The 18,152-nt window shown below is 42.6% G+C and overlaps 1 protein-coding gene across 1 annotated transcript in view; it reads left to right on the forward strand.

Moving 5' to 3' along the window:
• The window catches only part of TRAM2 (translocation associated membrane protein 2), a 97,199-nt gene that overhangs the window by 57,726 nt on the left and 21,321 nt on the right, over positions 1-18,152 (forward strand). The window contains exons 3-6 of the mRNA XM_089685990.1: positions 3,803-3,912; positions 8,045-8,161; positions 12,030-12,088; positions 16,502-16,586. Of these exons, the coding sequence (XP_089542116.1) occupies positions 3,803-3,912; positions 8,045-8,161; positions 12,030-12,088; positions 16,502-16,586 (371 nt within the window). The remainder of the gene's footprint in view (positions 1-3,802; positions 3,913-8,044; positions 8,162-12,029; positions 12,089-16,501; positions 16,587-18,152) is intronic.

Below are 18,152 nucleotides of genomic sequence, written 5' to 3' on the forward strand. Positions count from 1 at the left end.
CAAATTGCACCGCAAAGATTAGCATGCGATTTGAACAGGAATGTGATTCCTGTCCAAATCACATGTGATTTCCCCATTGCTCCTGTGTTCACTTCCCTGCAGGCATCCCATGCTGACCGGAGAGTGGGCTGGTGGGAATTTATACTATGGAGGCAGATGCTCCATATTCTAAGCGGTAGAAAAGGAGAGAAAGTGGCAAGGATTGTAATTCCCCCCTCTTTCTCTCCTCCCCTTGCAAGGATGACAGTTCAGGCTAGAGGGCTTTTGATTGGTCAGCATCGTCACATGGATGGTGCTGACCAATCAGATGCCATCTAGCCTATACTGTCATCGCTGCAAGGAGAGGAGAGAAATCCCTGAGTATTTCAAATCCCCAGACCTGTGATTTTGTTTTTCTCTCCTCTCCTGGTAGGGATGACTGTATGGGCTAGATGATATTTGATTGATCAGCAGCGCCCATGTGATGGTGCTGACCAGTCAAAAGCCCTCTAGCCCAAACTGTCATCCCTACAAGGAGGGGACAGAAGGCAACTTCACAGGTCTGGGGATTTCAAATCCCCGCCGCTTTCTCTCCTCTCCTGTCTCTAAGAATATGGAAAATGTTGAAACCCATTTATCATTTTCCTTCCACTTCACAATTATGTGCCACTTTGTGTTGGTCTATCACATAAAATCCCAATAAAATACATTTCCGTTTTTGATTGTAACATGACAAAATGTGCAATATTTCAAGGGGAGGTGAGTACTTTTTCAAGGCACTGTAGTAGCTCAATGAATTCTCAAGGTGCTCATCCGATATTGTGGTTATGATTTTTCCCTTCATGTGCTCCATCCTTGAAAATAGTTGCTCACAAATGTAGGTGCTGCTGAAAATTAATGACAATTATAATTGTGAAGAGTGGTAAATATTTCTTTGGGAGAAAAACTTTTAAAAGTCCAGTAAAAAGACATTGTCTACTTTTTCTTCGGCTACATGTGTTTTCTAAGTGTAAACATAGATTTGCTAAAATAACCTCCCCCCAAAAAAAAATCTAAATTTTTAAGGAAATTTGCAGTTTTGTTTTTGGCTGCATTCATAGTTGTCTTGGGCTGCATGTGGGCCACGGGTTGAACACCCCCACTGTAGAACTTTTGACTAGATCTGATAGAAGTGCTGTGTTCAGAATAGTTTACCACTAGAGAACAGCCTATGAGGGAAAGTTAGGCTAGGTTCACACCTATGCAGTTTGCGTTCTGTTCCTTGCGTGTTTTTTTTCAACTTGTTGCTGGGCAGATTAAAAAGCAAAACGCATCGTATGCATTTCTGCAGCATCTCCATTCAACTTTGTTGAACCAAAAACACAATGTTGTGTTAAAAAAAGTCCCTGACCCTTTCCAAAATACGCACCAGGTGAAAACGCAGAGATGTTAACCTGTCCTATTGAAAATCATGTTAAATGGACTGCTGTGCGTTTCTGCAAACCACAATGAAAAAACGCATAGGTGTGAACCTAGACTTACTAAAACTGGTGCATTCAGAATATGGTGCAGCTGTGCATGGTAGCCAATCGGCTTCTAACTTCAGCTTGTTTAATTAAGCTTTGACAATAAAACCTGAAAGCTGATTGGTTTCTATGCAGAGTTGCACCATGCAGTTTTAGTAAATAACCCCCTATGTGTTCTATCAGCATGGCTCACCTCCAGTGGACTGCCCTGCTCATCTCAAAGCCCTATGTGTTTCACAGTGGCCCTGTATAGTGGCCCTATATTCACATTAGAGAGAATTCACTTCCTGTTCTGTAGACACAACAGGAAGTAAGAGAAAATCTCTGCAGAATAAAGGCAAAGGCTGCTACATGAATAACCCCAGACTTTACCCTTTATTTATGTTGGGTGACAAAGGAAGATTTTAGACGTCTCCCTCCCAGGACACTTAGGGCTGGTTCACACCAGAACACGGTGCAGGAAAGGCATGCTTTGTGCACATTTCCCGAACCGCGTTCCAGGTTGCCAATACATTAACGACATCCCAAAAGCAGTGTGTTAGCGGGCACAACGTTGCATGGTACCACAGTACCATGCTATTTGGTGCAGCGCGTTTTTCAAAATTAGTGCATGCACTGCTTTTTGTGCAATATCAGTCCATTCAAATGAATGGGTTGAAAATCACCGCAGGGGAACGCTCATTGAACCGGCCCTGAGTTACCGGTCACACTGCTGCGATCTAAAATCACGCAATTTGTGTGCGATTTCAGCGTGATTTCAGGCGCAATCTTTGAAGACGTCATTGCTTCATGTGAAGATTTTCAATGATTTCTTGCAATTTGCTTTGCGATTTCCATTATATTCTATGTATGTGAAATCGGAACAAAACTTCAGAAAAAGTAATGCAAGAACTACTTTAGCAGTCGCGCTGAAGCAAATCGCACATGTTAAGACGCTGACATTCACATTCATTAGATATGATTTCAGGTGTGATTTCAATTCCCCAATCGCATCTGAAATCACTCTGGTGTGACTGGGCACTTAAAGAGGTTGAATCTCCCCAGTGGGAACACGCACAGCAAAAAAAAAACAAAACAAAAGAATCTAACCAATCCCTATCCCATCCAAAATAAAAAAAAAAAAAGTTTGGGATTTCAGTATATATAAAAAAAAAAAAAAAAACCCCTCTGTTTTAACAAAATAGGATTGTTCATGCTGAATTCCAGACATTGATTTTGTGGCATAGTTGCATTGGTCCCGTTCTTGAATCTCTAAATGGATTGATGCGAGAGACCTTAAGGTTCAGATTTTCTCTTTAAAAAACAAAACAGAAAACAAACATGTTCTACTTACCTGCTCTGTGCAATTGTTTTGCACAGAGCAGCCCAGATCCTCTTTTCGGGTCCCCTGCCAGCGCTCCAGGCCCATCCCCCCTGCTGAGTGCTCCAAAGCTGCTTTCTGTGACTCAGCCAGCGAGGAGGCAGAGACCTGGGAGAGCTTCTGCTCTTGTGCACATGGCTGGATTGGGCTCAGATGAGTATAATGGGGGGACTGAGGAGGGAGCTGCACACAGAAGTTTTTTTACCTTCATGTATAGAGTGCATGAAGATATTAATCCTTCAGCCTTTGGAAACACTTTGACTGGGCTTTAATATAAAGGGCCAGTTCTAACACTGTACACCCTCCCCTTCCCCCCCGGTCCTAACTGTACTTCCGGCAATACTGACCTGTCGGGTCTCCCACTGGCAGTCCAGCAGTCCTGGGATTTGAAATTCCCGCTCTTCTCCCTCATTTCTGTGCAGCACTTCTGGGATGTACCAGATCGATTTGCTGATGACCAATCAGAAATAATAAGCAAACATCACCAATATAAAAATTCTGATCCATAAGGTGCATACAGGATCTGGTCCTTGTTCAGGTACTTCCTGTTGGTGTGACAGCCCTTTGTATATGTATCCCAGTAGCTTTCCTGTGTTGTCACTCTATCACACGGGCATCTGATGGAGGCTGCAGGTGGCTGTTTGCAGTCATGACCCCGTTTTCACCATCAGAAGTGCCACTCAACCACTGAAGTGCATATAGACAGGAAATAGCTTCAAATAGGCTGTAGGAAAACAGCAGTACCAAGATGTAACTGACAGTGAAGAGGACGAGAAAACAAGGATTTTATTTTAGTAAAAGGCCATTTTATACATTGCGCTTTAGCAAAACGAATGTTAGGGATTACATCTATTTGTACCTTACTGCCTGCTCACAGTCCTTTTTGTATATTATTTGTTTTATCACTATATAGGGATAATGTTACAAATTTATTAATGTCTCTCTCCTTTTATTGCAGAGGGTGAGATTGTCTACTATCACTACGGGGCAAAAGACTTGGTCACCATTTTGTTTTACATTATCATAGCAATCATACTACATGCCATTGTACAGGAGTACGTTCTAGATGTAAGTAGCCCCGAGGGAAGGATTCTCTCAGTGTATATGTGCATCTGAGATTTTACATATTCTGTCAGCCAAGTAAAGAAATTATACATGGCTTAAGGCCTCATTCACACACGTGTACCTATCCATACACTCATGTCAAGGACCATCTTTGCCTGCTTGGGATGCGCAGGTATTCCTTGCATACCAGTTAGGTTCATATATTTGGACACGGGCACAATTTTAGATTTTTTCAGGTATTTACCAAAACATATTCAAGTTATAGAATGGATATGGGCTGAAAGAGCACACTCTCAGGTTTAATTTGAGGGTATGTACATCCAAATTGGAGGAAGGGTTTAGGAATTGTACAGGGGATAGCTGCTCTTAAGAGCTGTAATTCCTAAACCCTTCCTCCAATTGGATGGACATATCCTCAAATTAAACCTGAGAGTGTGCACTTTCATCCTATATCCATTATATAACTATAGCTTGAATATGTTTTGGTAAATACCTGAAAAAACTAAAATTGTGCCTGTGTCCAAATATATATGGACCTAACTGTGTGTGTGCAGGAAATCCCATTCAGGTCTATTGGGACCAGTGGCTGATGGTCCTTCACACGAGTGTACAGATAGGCACACCCGTGGGAATGAGGCCTAAGGCTAGTTTCACGCCTATGCAGTTTGCAGTTGATCCGTTTCTGCAGTGCTTTTTGCGGTGCGTTTTGCGGGGTTTTTGTTTTTTTTTTCCAACCTGTTGCAAGGCAGACTAAAACGCATAAAAAACACACTAAATGCTTTTCTGCAGCATCTCCGTTGAAGTCTGTAGAACCAAAAATGCAAAATTTTGCGTTTAAAGTCCCTGACCCTTTCGAAAAAATGCACCGGGAGAAAATGCAGAAATGTGAACCTGTTCCATATGAAATAATGTTAAATTGACTGCTGTGCATTTCCGGAAAACACAGCGGAAACCGCATAGGTGTGAACCTAGACTAAGGATCCCTTCCTACTGTTCTATGTAGGTCGATGCACCTTGGTAATACTTGTCTGCGTTTAGGTGGACATTCCATATATTTCTGATTTCCAGCACGCTTGGCAACTTCGTAAAGCATACCACCTCACCCTTCCATGCATTACAACACATACATTGTGATGCCAAAACATAAGGAGGTGGTCTGTGGACATGCATTGAGTGCCCATGGCAAAATGGACTTATGAAATTCAACACACAAAAAAACCCACACCTGGAATAGTGTTTTTGGGCTCTGACATTTGCATAATGCGTAGATGCTTCCCCATCTCTACTGTATGTACTCTTTGAAATAAGTATGCCTGGTCCTGGCTTGTATATTGGAAAGCCAGTTATTTTTTCTTTTGGCTACAATACTTGCCTCTCTTACACTCCCCCTGCAGTACAGCTTCTCTGCTATCATTCATTTCGAAAGACTGAGAGAATACTGTGAGTACAGAGCATCATAGACCCACCTGCTGAGGAAGCATTGCCATGCACTTACAAAGTAATGATGCAGAAAATGGCGCTAATAAAACAACATTAGCTATGCGCTCTTCTTCAAGGACCGCCCACCACTGGGAGCAGATCTGAAGAGCTGCATGTTATGTGACTTACCTGAAGACGGGCGGACTGACCATTTGGAAACTCTGGCACTGCCCGAGGGCCCAGGGTCAGTAAGGGGCCCCATGAGATGCCCCTGGTACCATTTTCATAGGCTTTTTTGAGTTTGGGCAAGGACACATGGGCCCCATGGTCCTCTATTGCCCGGGGGCCCCATGAGTTGTCAGTCCGCCCCTGCCTGAAGACTGATAAAATGTAAGTATATGAACCAGTTAAGGACATTGGGTGTGTCCAATATGCCTAGGGTCCTTACCATGTCAAAACAGCCTTTTGTAAGCTTGCGTGTATATATATGTGTATATATATATATATATATATATATATATATATATATATATATATTTGTGTGTGTGTATATATACGCTTAGTTATTTAGTAAAAGTGAACTGGGCAGCTTTAGAGCCACTTGATCACTTTTACAGGATTCTCAGGGTGTATTCATTCAATGATGTCCTCTGCACAGTGTGAAACCAGAAGTGCTCAGCTCTGAGCACTTCCAGGATCAAAGCTGTCAGAATCCTGTCCGGAGAGTCATGGGAGGGGGGGTGCGTAGAGTCTCCATAAAGAATATGAGGGAGATTTACAAAACAGAATGTACATAGAAACACAGAATGGTGTACATAGAATCTGGTGCAGCTGCTGCGCAAATTAACCAATCAGTTTATAGGTTTTCTTGTCAAAGCTTAATTGAACAAGCCAAAGTTAGCCGATTGGTTACTATGCACAACTGCACCAGATCCTGTGTGCACCAGTTTTAGCAAATCTCCCTCCAAGTATCACCTGCCCAATGCTATTCTGTAGGGGGTGATCAGCCCCCTTGTTACAGTAACAAATTTAACTGAAAAAAAAAAAGTGATGGGTAACTTTAACCAGTTACATTCCGGAAGATTTTACCCCCTTGATGACCAGGCTGTTTTTTGTTTTTTTCAGTCATGTTATGCTGTACCTAAACAATATTTTAGATCATTTTCAAAAACGCAAATAGAGCTTTCTTTTGGTGTCATTTGATCACCACTGTGGTTTTTTTTTTTTTTTTTTTGCGCGATATAAACGAAAAAAGATTTTGAGAAAAAAAACTATATTTTTTACTTTCTGCTATAAAACATATCCAATAGAAAATTTTAAAAATCAGATTTCTTCATTAATGTTGGCCAAAATGTATTCTGCTGCATGTCTTTGGTAAATAAGATCCCTATATTGATTGGTTTGTGTGAAAGTTAACAGCGTCTACAAACTATGGTACATATACCGGAATTTTTATTTATTTTTATACTAGTAATGGCAGTGATCAATGACCTATAATGCAACTGCAATAGTGCGGTGGGTAATGTGACATTAACTGATGCTGAGGGGAACTGCCTATCTGTCACTGATAATACTATACACTGTCACGGTACTAATGACACTGGCTGGGAAGGAGGTAACATGTATAGCGATCAAGGGGTTAAATGTGTGCTTAACAATATGTAATGTGTGCTGCTTTTACTAATGGACTTTTATGTTTTTAGCAGAGCAATACAAAGCAGCATGCTTACATAGTAAAACACACACAGCACACAGTTAACTTTTTGATTGCCTCAGATGTTAACCCCTTCCTGCCCAGTGTCATTAGTACAGTGTCAGTGCTTTTTATTAGCACTGATCACTGGATTAGTGTCACTGGGCATGGCAGTGACAGTCAGTTCCCACCCAGTTTCAGAATGCCCGCCTCAGTCCCGCTATAAGTCACTGATTGCTGCTATTACTAGTATTAAATAAAAATTCCAGTATATATACCACCATTTGTAGTGCGCTATAACTTTCACATAAACCAATTATAGAACATGTGTTTGAGAATTTTTTTTAGCAATGTAGCAGAGTACATTTTGTCCAAAATATATCCCAAAATTTTGATTTTTACATTTTTTTTTTTAACTGGATAGGTTTTATAGCAAAAAGTAAAAAATATTGTGGTTTGTTTTTTTTTTTTTTTTTTTTCAAAATTGTCAGTCTTTTTTTGTTTATAATGCAAAAATGCACAGGCAATCACATACCACCGAAAGTAAGCTCCATTTGTGGGGGAAAAAAGGACGTAACTTTCATTTGGGTGCAGCGTCGCATGACCGCGCAATTGTCAGTTAAAGTAATGTAGCATCGTTTTGCAAAAAAAAATGGCCTGGTCAGGAAGGGAGGTAAATCCTCTGGAGTGGTTAAAAAATATGGAAGTCACTAGCTCAGTACAGCAGCATTTTAGGAAGATGATTTGCATTGGGAGAGAAGTCTTGCACAGTCACTCTGAAGCACTACTACTTAGGAAGCAGATCCTGCTTATGTAATGTGCACACTTGGCTGTCCTCATATACAATCAATTTTATTACAAACTATAAATGAACACGTTTGTTAAAACAGTCACAGACTTGGATACGATTATTTCCATTGAGCTGAGCACATTTATATGGGTGTCTATAGAAGGCATGAATTGTATGTACCGGTAAGTGTTTGATAGAGGACGGTTTCTAAACTTTTATTTTTCTCTTTCCAGAAAATAAACAGGCGGCTGCACCTTTCCAAGGTAAAACAAAGCCGTTTTAATGAGTCTGGGCAGCTAGCCGCGTTTCACCTCTCCTCCATGTTTTGGAGTCTGTATGTAGCGGGCACGGTGAGTAGCCTATGAAATTAGCCTACCTTAAGGGCCAGTTCACACCACATGCAGTCCAGTGCGATTTTTTTTTTTTTTTTTTTTTTTTTTCTCTGCATAAAAACACATTGATAGTAGGTTACATAGTTTCCAATGGCATTGTTCACACCAGTGCAGTCAGTTCCAGTGCGTTCTAGAAAAAAAAGTAGAAGATGCTTCATTTTTTCTGCACTGAACTGTACTGGAACGCAGTAAAACGCACCAAAAAGGTACATGTTTTTATTTAAGTTGAAGAAAAAGAGGAGGAAAAAATTAACCAGAATGCGTAAAAAATGCACTGAAACGCATCAAAAACACGCGAACAGAAATGCATCCGGACTGGTGTGAACCAGCCCTAAGAGCGTGTTCATTTGGAGGATCCTATGAGACCTATCAAATAAATACCCCTGTAAAATATCAGGGATGGGCGATAAATTGCCAGGTGAGGCGGAAAGCAAGTAGATGCAGACAGCATGCAGGGCTTGTGGGTACATAGGACTGCCAGTTAACCACTTGCCCTCCAGAGGATTTACCCCCCTCCCCCCTTCCTGACCTTGCCATTTTTTTGCGTTACGGTTCTGCGTTACTTTAACTGACAATTTCACAGTCATGCAACGCTGCACCAATATGAAATGTAAGTCCTTTTTTCACACAAATAGAACTTTCTTTCGGTGGTATTTGTTAGCCTGTGCACTTTTTATTTTTTGCGCTATAAAACAAAATACTGACATTTTAGAGAAAAAAAACAATACTTTTGACTTTTTGCTATTTAAACATGTCCAGTGGAAAAAAAAAAAATCTAAATTTGTCATAAATTTAGGGCAAAATGTATTCTGCAAAGTGTCTTTGTTAAAAAAAAAAAATCCCAATACGTGTAAATTAATTGGTTTACATGAAACTTATAGCGTTTACAAATGGCAGTATAGATACTGGAATTTTTTTTTTAATTTTTACTAGTAATGGCAGCGATCAGCGGCTTATTGCGGGACTGTGGCGGGCATTCTGACACTGGGGGGAACTGACTTATTGTCATTGACATCCCCAGTGACACCAATACAGTGATGAGTGCTAATAAAAAGCACTGACACACTACTAATGGCACTGGGCAGGAAGGGGTTAACGGGTGATCAAAGGGTTAACTGTGTGCCATTTTACATTGTGTCCTGTGTGTGTGCTTCACTGTAAGCACACTGCTTTGCATGGCTGTGCTATGCACAGCCATGCAAAGCAGTGTGCAGGAGCTGACAGGGGAGAGAGCTTTATTGTTTATAAACAGTTCTCCCCCCCGTCGGAGATGCTCGGCAATCACCGGGCGCCGGTGAACGGCGGCGCAAATAGGGCGCACCTCGCACCTGTGTCCCCTACCTGGAACTGCAAAATCATGTGTGTGTATATATACGTGATTTTGCTCATCCGTGCTGCCCTGTAGCAGTACTTCTGCTATAGGGCGGACGGGAAGCGGTTAAAGGTATTTAAAAGCATCAGTTACCTAGAATTTTGGTAAGACAGCTTTGCTAACAGTGTGTGTCTCCCCTCCCTTTACCCTCCCTCCTCTGTTAACCTCTTGCTAACGGCGTAAGGCATGTATGTATCTGCAGGAAAAGTGGGTTTTAACTCCCTGCTGCTGCACATATAAATCCATAGCAGCCTGAGATTGTGTGCTGACTGAGCTGTAAATGATAGCTCTTGGACACGACTTCTGCTCAGGAGCCAATGGGATGCGCTTCTGGTCACGTGACCACTATGTGGGCCAATCACAGCAGTCATATGATAGAGAAGATGCGTAAAGAGGATGATAATATAAACGTGATGGGTCTGCTGTGGTCCAGCAGGGCAGACGTGGGCAGGGCTGGCAACATTGCTTTGTGTTTCAATGCAGCAGAGGCAATGTTGTCAGTTCAAACAGGAAGTTAGAAGCTCATTGGAATTTTGGCAGGATCAACACTTTTTTATTTACTTTTTTTTTTTAAAGGATAATACTTAAATCCACTATTTCCCTTGTATATAGGCAGCAAAGGGGAAGGAGAGACCGTAAATGCTACTTTCTGCCTGCGGAAAACAATGATCTCCATTCAGACTGCACCTCTCAGCCTAGGCAGTCACATGACTGGGGCTCAGAGATGACCATTTTAATGATGAAAGGTTTAGCTTAGGCTAGGTTCACACCATACAGGTGTAACTGAGCGTGCGCGTTTCTATGTGTCGTTTGTAGGGCAGCCCATCCATTTCAGTGGGCTGCCCTGTGCATGAGAAGCATGGAAAAGAAGTCCCTGACCCTCTTCCAAAAATGTTCCACACTGAACCACACCATGCGGTTTGCCTCACGTGGAAACATACACATTAGCAATTAAGGACACCGTCACCCTTCTGCTATAGGGCAGTACATTTCCATGGGTGTTGAGAAAGCATGCGTTCCCGACATGCAGTAGGTGTAAACCTAGCTTAACCACTTGCCTACCGTGCACTTATACCCCCTTATTTACCAGGCCAATTTTCAGCTTTCAGCGCTGCCGCACTTTGATTGACAATTGCGCGGTCATGCAACATTGTACCCATATGAAATTTTGATCATTATTTTCTCACAAATAGAGCTTTCTTTTGGTGGTATTTAATCGCCACTGGGCGCTTTACTTTTTGCGCTATAAATAAAAAAATTGCAAAAAATTTGAAAAAAAAAAAAAGTTTCTTTGTTTCTATTATAAAATTTTTCAAACAGGTATTTTTTCTCCTTCACTGATGTACGTTGATGAGGCAGCACTGATGGGCACTGATAGGCAGCACTAAAGGGCACTGATAGGCAGTACTAATGAGGTGGCACGGATTGGCGGCACTGATAGACAGCACTAATGAGGTGTCACGGATAGGCGGCACTAATATGCAGCACTGATAAGCGGCACTGATAGGTGACACTGATGATGGGTACTGATAGACGGCACTGACTGGCATCACTGCTGGGCACTGACTGGCGGCACTGACTGGCACAACCCCTGGGCACTGACTGGTGGCACTGACTGGCAGCACTGCTGGGCTACACTGGTGGGTGGCACTGCTGGGCAGCACTGGTGGGTGGCACTGGTGGGCAGCACTGGTGGGTGGCACTGCTGGGCACAGGTGGGTGGGCACAGGTGGGTGGCACTGCTGGGCACAGGTGGGTGGGCACAGGTGGGTGGCACTGCTGGGCACAGGTAGGTGGCACTTCTGGGCACAGGTGTGTGACACTGCAGAGTGGCACAGGTGGGTGCACTGCTGGGCACAGGTGGGTGATCTGCTGGGCACAGGTGGGCGGAGCTAGTGGGCGCACTGCTGGGCACAGGTGGGCGGAACTTGCGGGTGGCACTGCTGGGCACCGATCATCAGGGCACTGATCATCAGTGCCCTGATGATCGGTGCCGATCCCCACTCTGACAACTGCCGGTTCTTGGCAGTACTTTCCTCACGATCTGACAGCGTGAGGAAAGTGCAGCCGAGAACCGGCACTTGCATTTCCCTCTGATCAGCGTGTCATTGGACACCGCTGATCACGTGGTAAAAGGCCGCTGTGATCGGCCTTTTACCACATCACGTGATCAGCTGTGTCCGTAGGACACAGCGATCACGGAGATCGCCGGGTGCGCGCCCCCTGGGGCGCGCAGGAGAGCGCGTTCTGGGGGGACGTCATATGACGTCCACTCAGAACTGGCCGGCCGCAGTTTAGCCGTCATTCGGCTATCTACGGTCGGCAACTAGTTAACAGATGATATTGTTGCTGTTTATTATGTCATGTCAGAATTTAGTCTAGCAGGTTTGTAAAGTTTCTTATAGCTCCACTTCCATAGCACTTTAAAAATTGAGACTTTATTTCCTTTTGCAGGAAGGCTATTTATCCAATCCAAAGACACTATGGGAGAGTTACCCCCACGTCTACTTACCGTAAGTGATTGCATTGAAATATCCATCTTCTCCATTTTCTTGATTTGCTTTGTGTCTGCGCAAAATTAGGAAAGGAGAGTTAGTCTGCTCAAGAACTGACTGGTTTTGTGGAATTTTTACCAAAGATTGTTTGAATATTTCTTAACAAAATAATTTGTGTGTAAAAACAGGCCTTTTTGTGTTTTGTTTTTTTAGCAAAATAAAAAAGGAAAGCCTGTAAAACACATTAAGAAGAACCAAGAGCTCCATCTCTTGGGTAGAGATGAAAATACAGAATATTAACCACTTCCAGTCCGGACACTTTTACCTCCTTCCTGTCCAGGCCAATTTTCAGCTTTCAGCGCTATCACACTTTGAATGACAATTGCGCGGTCATGCAACACTGTACCCATATGAATTTTTTAGCATTTTTTTGAGACAGATAAAGCTTTATTTTGGTGGTATTTATTCACCGCTGGGATTTTTATTTTTTTTTGCTATGTAAATTAAAAAGTCCAAAAATATTGAAAAGTGTTTTTCTTATAAAATTTTGCAAATAGTATTTCATCATAAATCTTGGCCAAAATTTATTCTGTTATATATATATATATATATATATATATATATATATATATATATAAAAAAATAACCCTAATTAGTTTATAACCAAAAATTATAATTTTTAAACATTTTTTTACATTTTGTTTTATTTTTTTATAATATTTTTTTTTTTTTTTTACATACTGTCACCCTAGCAGTACAGTGTCACCATGGTGACACTGTACTACTTGTGGGGGGTAATGAAGATTTTTGTTTATTTTTTACACTGATTGCTTTTACACCCATAAAGGGTGTAAAAGCAATAATTTCTCCTTCTCTCTAGCTGCATTCTTGCAGCCTGTCTTGGAAATTCGCTTTGAACGAATTTTTCCTTACCGTGAGTACTCGATTTTTATTACAAACACACACACGCCCCCCACATGAGTCAGGTCAATCCCCTCCCACAGAACAATGCATGGGGAGTGCCTATACACAGGATGTACATTCCGATTGGAGCGTAGCCTTTCCTATTATCGATCACCAGTCCTCCCCTCCCTCCATGAGCTCTTTGAGGGAAGCAACCTTCCCCCTTTACACCAGTCCTCCCCTCCCCCCCATGAACTCTCTGAGGGAAGCAAACTCCCCCTCCTATTAGCTCCTAGTGGTATGTAAATTCTCTGTACAAGCATCCCCTAGATTAAACAGTGCCAGTCTGTATCTGAATGGGCCCGATACGATCTTTATTAAAACACATCCATCCAGATACAGTTTTAGGTTGGTAATGGCTTGTAAGATATACATGAGCCTACACACAGAGTTCGCACTGCTTGGCGCCTTGCGGTACGAAGTCCATGTGGTACTATGCTGCTGATATGTGGATACAGGCCCACGGCCTACCGCCGGCGGCATTCGCATCGAATGCCGTGGTGGTATACACGCCGGTCTATAAGCGCAGATCTGCCATCTCATCCATTACCGAGCTGAGTACTGTAATACATACATTGTACATGCGCATGGCCCAATTGCAGCCTTCAGAGCTTTAATTAAGCCACACGAGAGACATATGAATAACACTAATATATGACACATTTAAAGTTCAACCTGTAAATACAAAATTTCCATGACAAGCCATTGAGAACTACTGAGTGAACTGTGATTGGTCACAGCTTGTCACATGGTACAAGGCTGTTGTGAATAGCCTTGTACCATGTGACCTCTGTGATCATTCACAGATTTCACACGTAGTAAGCAATGATGTCACAAGTGACATCTTGCTTACTACTCTGCATTGGCCAATCAGCGATCACATGATCGGGACGTCGTACAGAGGTCCTGTCCGACGATCGGTGTTCCACTGTGTCCGGAGGACACAACGGGCACCGGATCGCGGTGCTGCGCGCTCCCAGGGAGCGAGCACAAGCAGTGTGCGGGGAGGCCGTTTATAAACGGCCACCCGACCCTGCAGTGCCACCGTCCGGCTGTTTATATACAACGGCCGGACGGGAGGTGGTTAAGTTGCAATTTTTTACTTTACTGAAAATATAAATTCTATAAAGGAAACTAGAGGCAAAACTGTAAAATATTTTATTATCTACATCTTATACTGTGGACCACACCTGTATGAGCTTGTTGGACATCTCATTCTGAAACCATGGGCATTAATGTGGAGCAGGCAGACATTTGTGGCTGTAACAGCACCAGCTCTTCTGAGGCTTTCCACAGGATTTTTCGTGTGTGTTGGAATTTGTGCCCATCATCCAAAAGAGGATTTGTGAGGTCAGGTTTTGATGTTGGATGAGAAGACCTAGCTCACAATCGGAATTCCAATTCAACCCATAGGTGTTCGGTAGAGTTGAGGTCCAAGCTCTCTGCAGATCACTTGGGGTTCCTACACACCAAATTGGTCAAACCATGTCTTTATGGAGCTGGCTTTGTGCACAGGTACACAGCCATGCTGGAAGAGAAAAGGGTCTTCACCAAACTGTTACCACAAGGGGGGACTCCACCGTTGTCTAAAATGTCTTTGTGTGATGTATCATCACCAGTACCCTTCACTGGAAATGCACAGTATCGATAACTTTTAGGGGTGTCAATGTCGTTTTGGCCATGTAGTGTACATTTTATTTCTGCTGTGCTATTTTATTCAAATATTCAGTCATATTGCAGCACATAGTTCCATCCTCTCTTGTCCTTTTGTTCTTTATGTTTGACTGATGGTCAAGAGCACTGGTTAAAGCTTGTAGGAGTTTTCTTTCTGTTCTAGGAGGCTGTAGGACCCTTGACCTCTGTCTGGAGAGTGCTGATTGGCCCTGTGCTGATCACATGCACTCTCCCAAGGCAAAAAAAAAAAAACCTCTCTAGCAATACATACTAAACTGAGCATGTGCAGAATGGCTATGGTTCAGTCTGTCTTATATAAGATGTGAACAAGAGGAGGGGCAGAGAAGTTAGGATCAAACTGCCTTTTAATCCCTTAGGTTCCACAGTGAGTATAACCAGCATACTTTACTGCATATACAGACTGATTTTACTGTTGTGGGTTTAGTAACAGTTTAAGTTTAGGCTTTTCTTCCACTTTAACTATTACTAAACCCACAACAGTAAAATCAGTCTGTATATGCAGTAAAGCATGCTTCTTATACTCACTGTGGAACCTAAGGGGGTAATCCTCTGCATTGTGTAAAAAGGCTGTTTGATTCTCTCTTCTCTGATCATCCCCTTCCAAGTCCTCAATCCATCTGCTGATAGAACAGAGCCTTGGGGGCAAACTACACATGCTCAGTTTGGTGCGTATTGCTAGAGTTTTTTTTTTCCTTGGGAAAGTGCATGTGATCAGCACAGGGCCAATCAGCTCTGTCCAGACAGAGGGTCAGGGGTTAAGCAGCCTCATAGGACAATCGGGAGAATGAAAACTCCTACAAGATTAACCAGTGCTCGGCCAGACACCGATAGAAGTCATAAGTCTGCTATATACTAATGATGAGAAAATGTATTTAGCAGTTTATATTTACTAAAATAATTGCATTTCCCTGTAGTGTGTACTGTGGGAGACCAGATATAGTGAATGCAGGGTCCGGGAGAGACCAGATATAGTGAATGCAGGGTCCGGGAGAGACCAGATATAGTGAATGCAGGGTCCGGGAGAGACCAGATATAGTGAATGCAGGGTCCTGGGAGACCAGATATAGTGAATGCAGGGTCCTGGGAGACCAGATATAGTGAATGCAGGGTCCGGGAGAGACCAGATATAGTGAATGCAGGGTCCGGGAGAGACCAGATATAGTGAATGCAGGGTCCGGGAGAGACTAGATATAGTGAATGCAGGGTCCGGGGAGACCAGATATAGTGAATGCAGGGTCCGGGAGAGACCAGATATAGTGAATGCAGGGTCCTGGGAGACCAGATATAGTGAATGCAGGGTCCTGGGAGACCAGATATAGTGAATGCAGGGTCCTGGGAGACCAGATATAGTGAATGCAGGGTCCTGGGAGACCAGATATAGTGAATGCAGGGTCCTGGGAGACCAGATATAGTGAATGCAGGGTCCTGGGAGACCAGATATAGTGAATGCAGGGTCCTGGGAGACCAGATATAGTGAATGCAGGGTCCTGGGAGACCAGATATAGTGAATGCAGGGTCCGGGGAGACCAGATATAGTGAATGCAGGGTCCGGGGAGGACAGATATAGTGAATGCAGGGTCCGGGGAGACCAGATATAGTGAATGCAGGGTCCGGGGAGGACAGATATAGTGAATGCAGGGTCCGGGAGAGACCAGATATAGTGAATGCAGGGTTCGGGGTTTAGTAACACTTTTCTGGTCCTTTATTGTTATGCAGGAAGCGATGTGCCATCTGTTTTAACAGAGTTGTGATTTTCATTTCTTTTCATTATAGTTTTCAAGTGAAATTCTTCTACCTGTGTCAGCTGGCATACTGGCTCCATTCTCTTCCAGAGTTATACTTCCAGAAAGTGAAGAAAGTAAGTTCAGATATAAAGGGGTCAAATCACTAAACGCCCCGTTCACATTTGAGTGTTTTTGTAGCTGGTAGCTTTAAGCTCAAAAACGCTCAACAAGCAAAAGCCTATTTTTTTTTTCAATAGCCCTTGTTCACATCTGAACCTTCTTGTCACTTGTAGCAAAATGCCTGTTGCTCAAAAAAGTACATGAGCTACCTTCCAGGCAGAAATGAGCGGTTTTGTCCCCATAAACTTCAATAGAAATGCCTGAAAAGCACGACATGAGCGTTTTTTAGAGTGTTTTTTTTGTTATTTTCGTTGCTATTTATCACCTGGAGGTAGACAGTCGGTTTTTTAGCACATTTGTGTGTCCTTTTAGAGCCCATTCACACTTGTGCGACTTGTCATGCAACTTACAAGTCACACTCCATGTTTTCCCTATGAGTACATTCATATCTGTGCGACCTCAAGCCTCAGCGACATGAAAGTTGCACGGGTGTGAATGCAACCTTAGTAAATTGACTTTATTGATTTTTCCCATTTTTTTTTTTTTAATGCATTAACATTTGGGGAATTGACCCCTAGTCACTGTGTTGTCTTAACTACTCTGTAAGTCATACAAAGTTGTAGAATTCATGACTAATAAATATATTTTATAGATGTAGTGTAGTGTGAGCACAAAGTGTTTTCTGATTGGGCCAGGGGGAGAGGTGGAGCAGTGACATCACAGTCTCCACCTTGTGCAATCTGAGAGCACTTTGCATTAATTGAGAAAATGTAGTGTATTGTCTGAATGGCACCCATACCAAGAAAGTGACCCCCCCCCATGTTCATTAAGCAGCAGGGCAGCTGCTGGGGTAGCGGTGCCAAATACAATGATGTCCAGCTGCCATGTGGATCCCACAGATATAGCACATACATACTTAAAGTGGAACTTCACTCTCTCAGTCAACATTTTTTATCCTTTCGACCAGTCGACAAGTTTTTATCCTTTTTTAGTAAATGGATAGGAAAGTATATCATTTTAAAAAAATTTTTTTCTTTTCATTTCTTCAGTTACTTCCTAGTTTCCATGCCTAGGCAAATTATGTCATACATCCCAGGAGCCTTCAGGAGGGGAGGGTTGGTTCTCAGCTCAGCCAATGCCTGAGCTAAGCAAAGGGCAGATGGATTCCAGGACTAATTGCTACATGAATCATCTGCCCTTATTCAAGATGGCCACTGCCAGAAATGCCAGGGGGTGTTTTGTTTTTTTTTTGTTTTCAAAATGATTTCTGAATGGGGGAGTTTGCTTTGAATATTAACAATGAATTAAATTAGCATTTTTAGTTTGTGGTGCTCAAATGCAGTGCAGTTCCACTTTAAGTTGGTCCAAGCTGCAGCAATATGACTATGTAAAAATGACCATACCTGGTATTTATATTTAAAGGGTTAGATCACCTTTAGCAAAAAAAACTGCCTATGCAGATACGGGGTGTCTGTAGAGAAAAACCAAACTGGGCAACTCTGACTAAAGTTGAATAATGTCCTTTCTATTAGTGGTGCATCGAAATGAAAATTCAGGTGCCAAAACCGAAAATTCAGAAT

This window comes from Staurois parvus, unplaced genomic scaffold (genome assembly GCF_062004578.1).
Source record: "Staurois parvus isolate SC_StPar_1 unplaced genomic scaffold, SC_StPar_1.0 ptg000390l, whole genome shotgun sequence".
Classification (NCBI taxonomy): Eukaryota; Metazoa; Chordata; class Amphibia; order Anura; family Ranidae; genus Staurois; species Staurois parvus.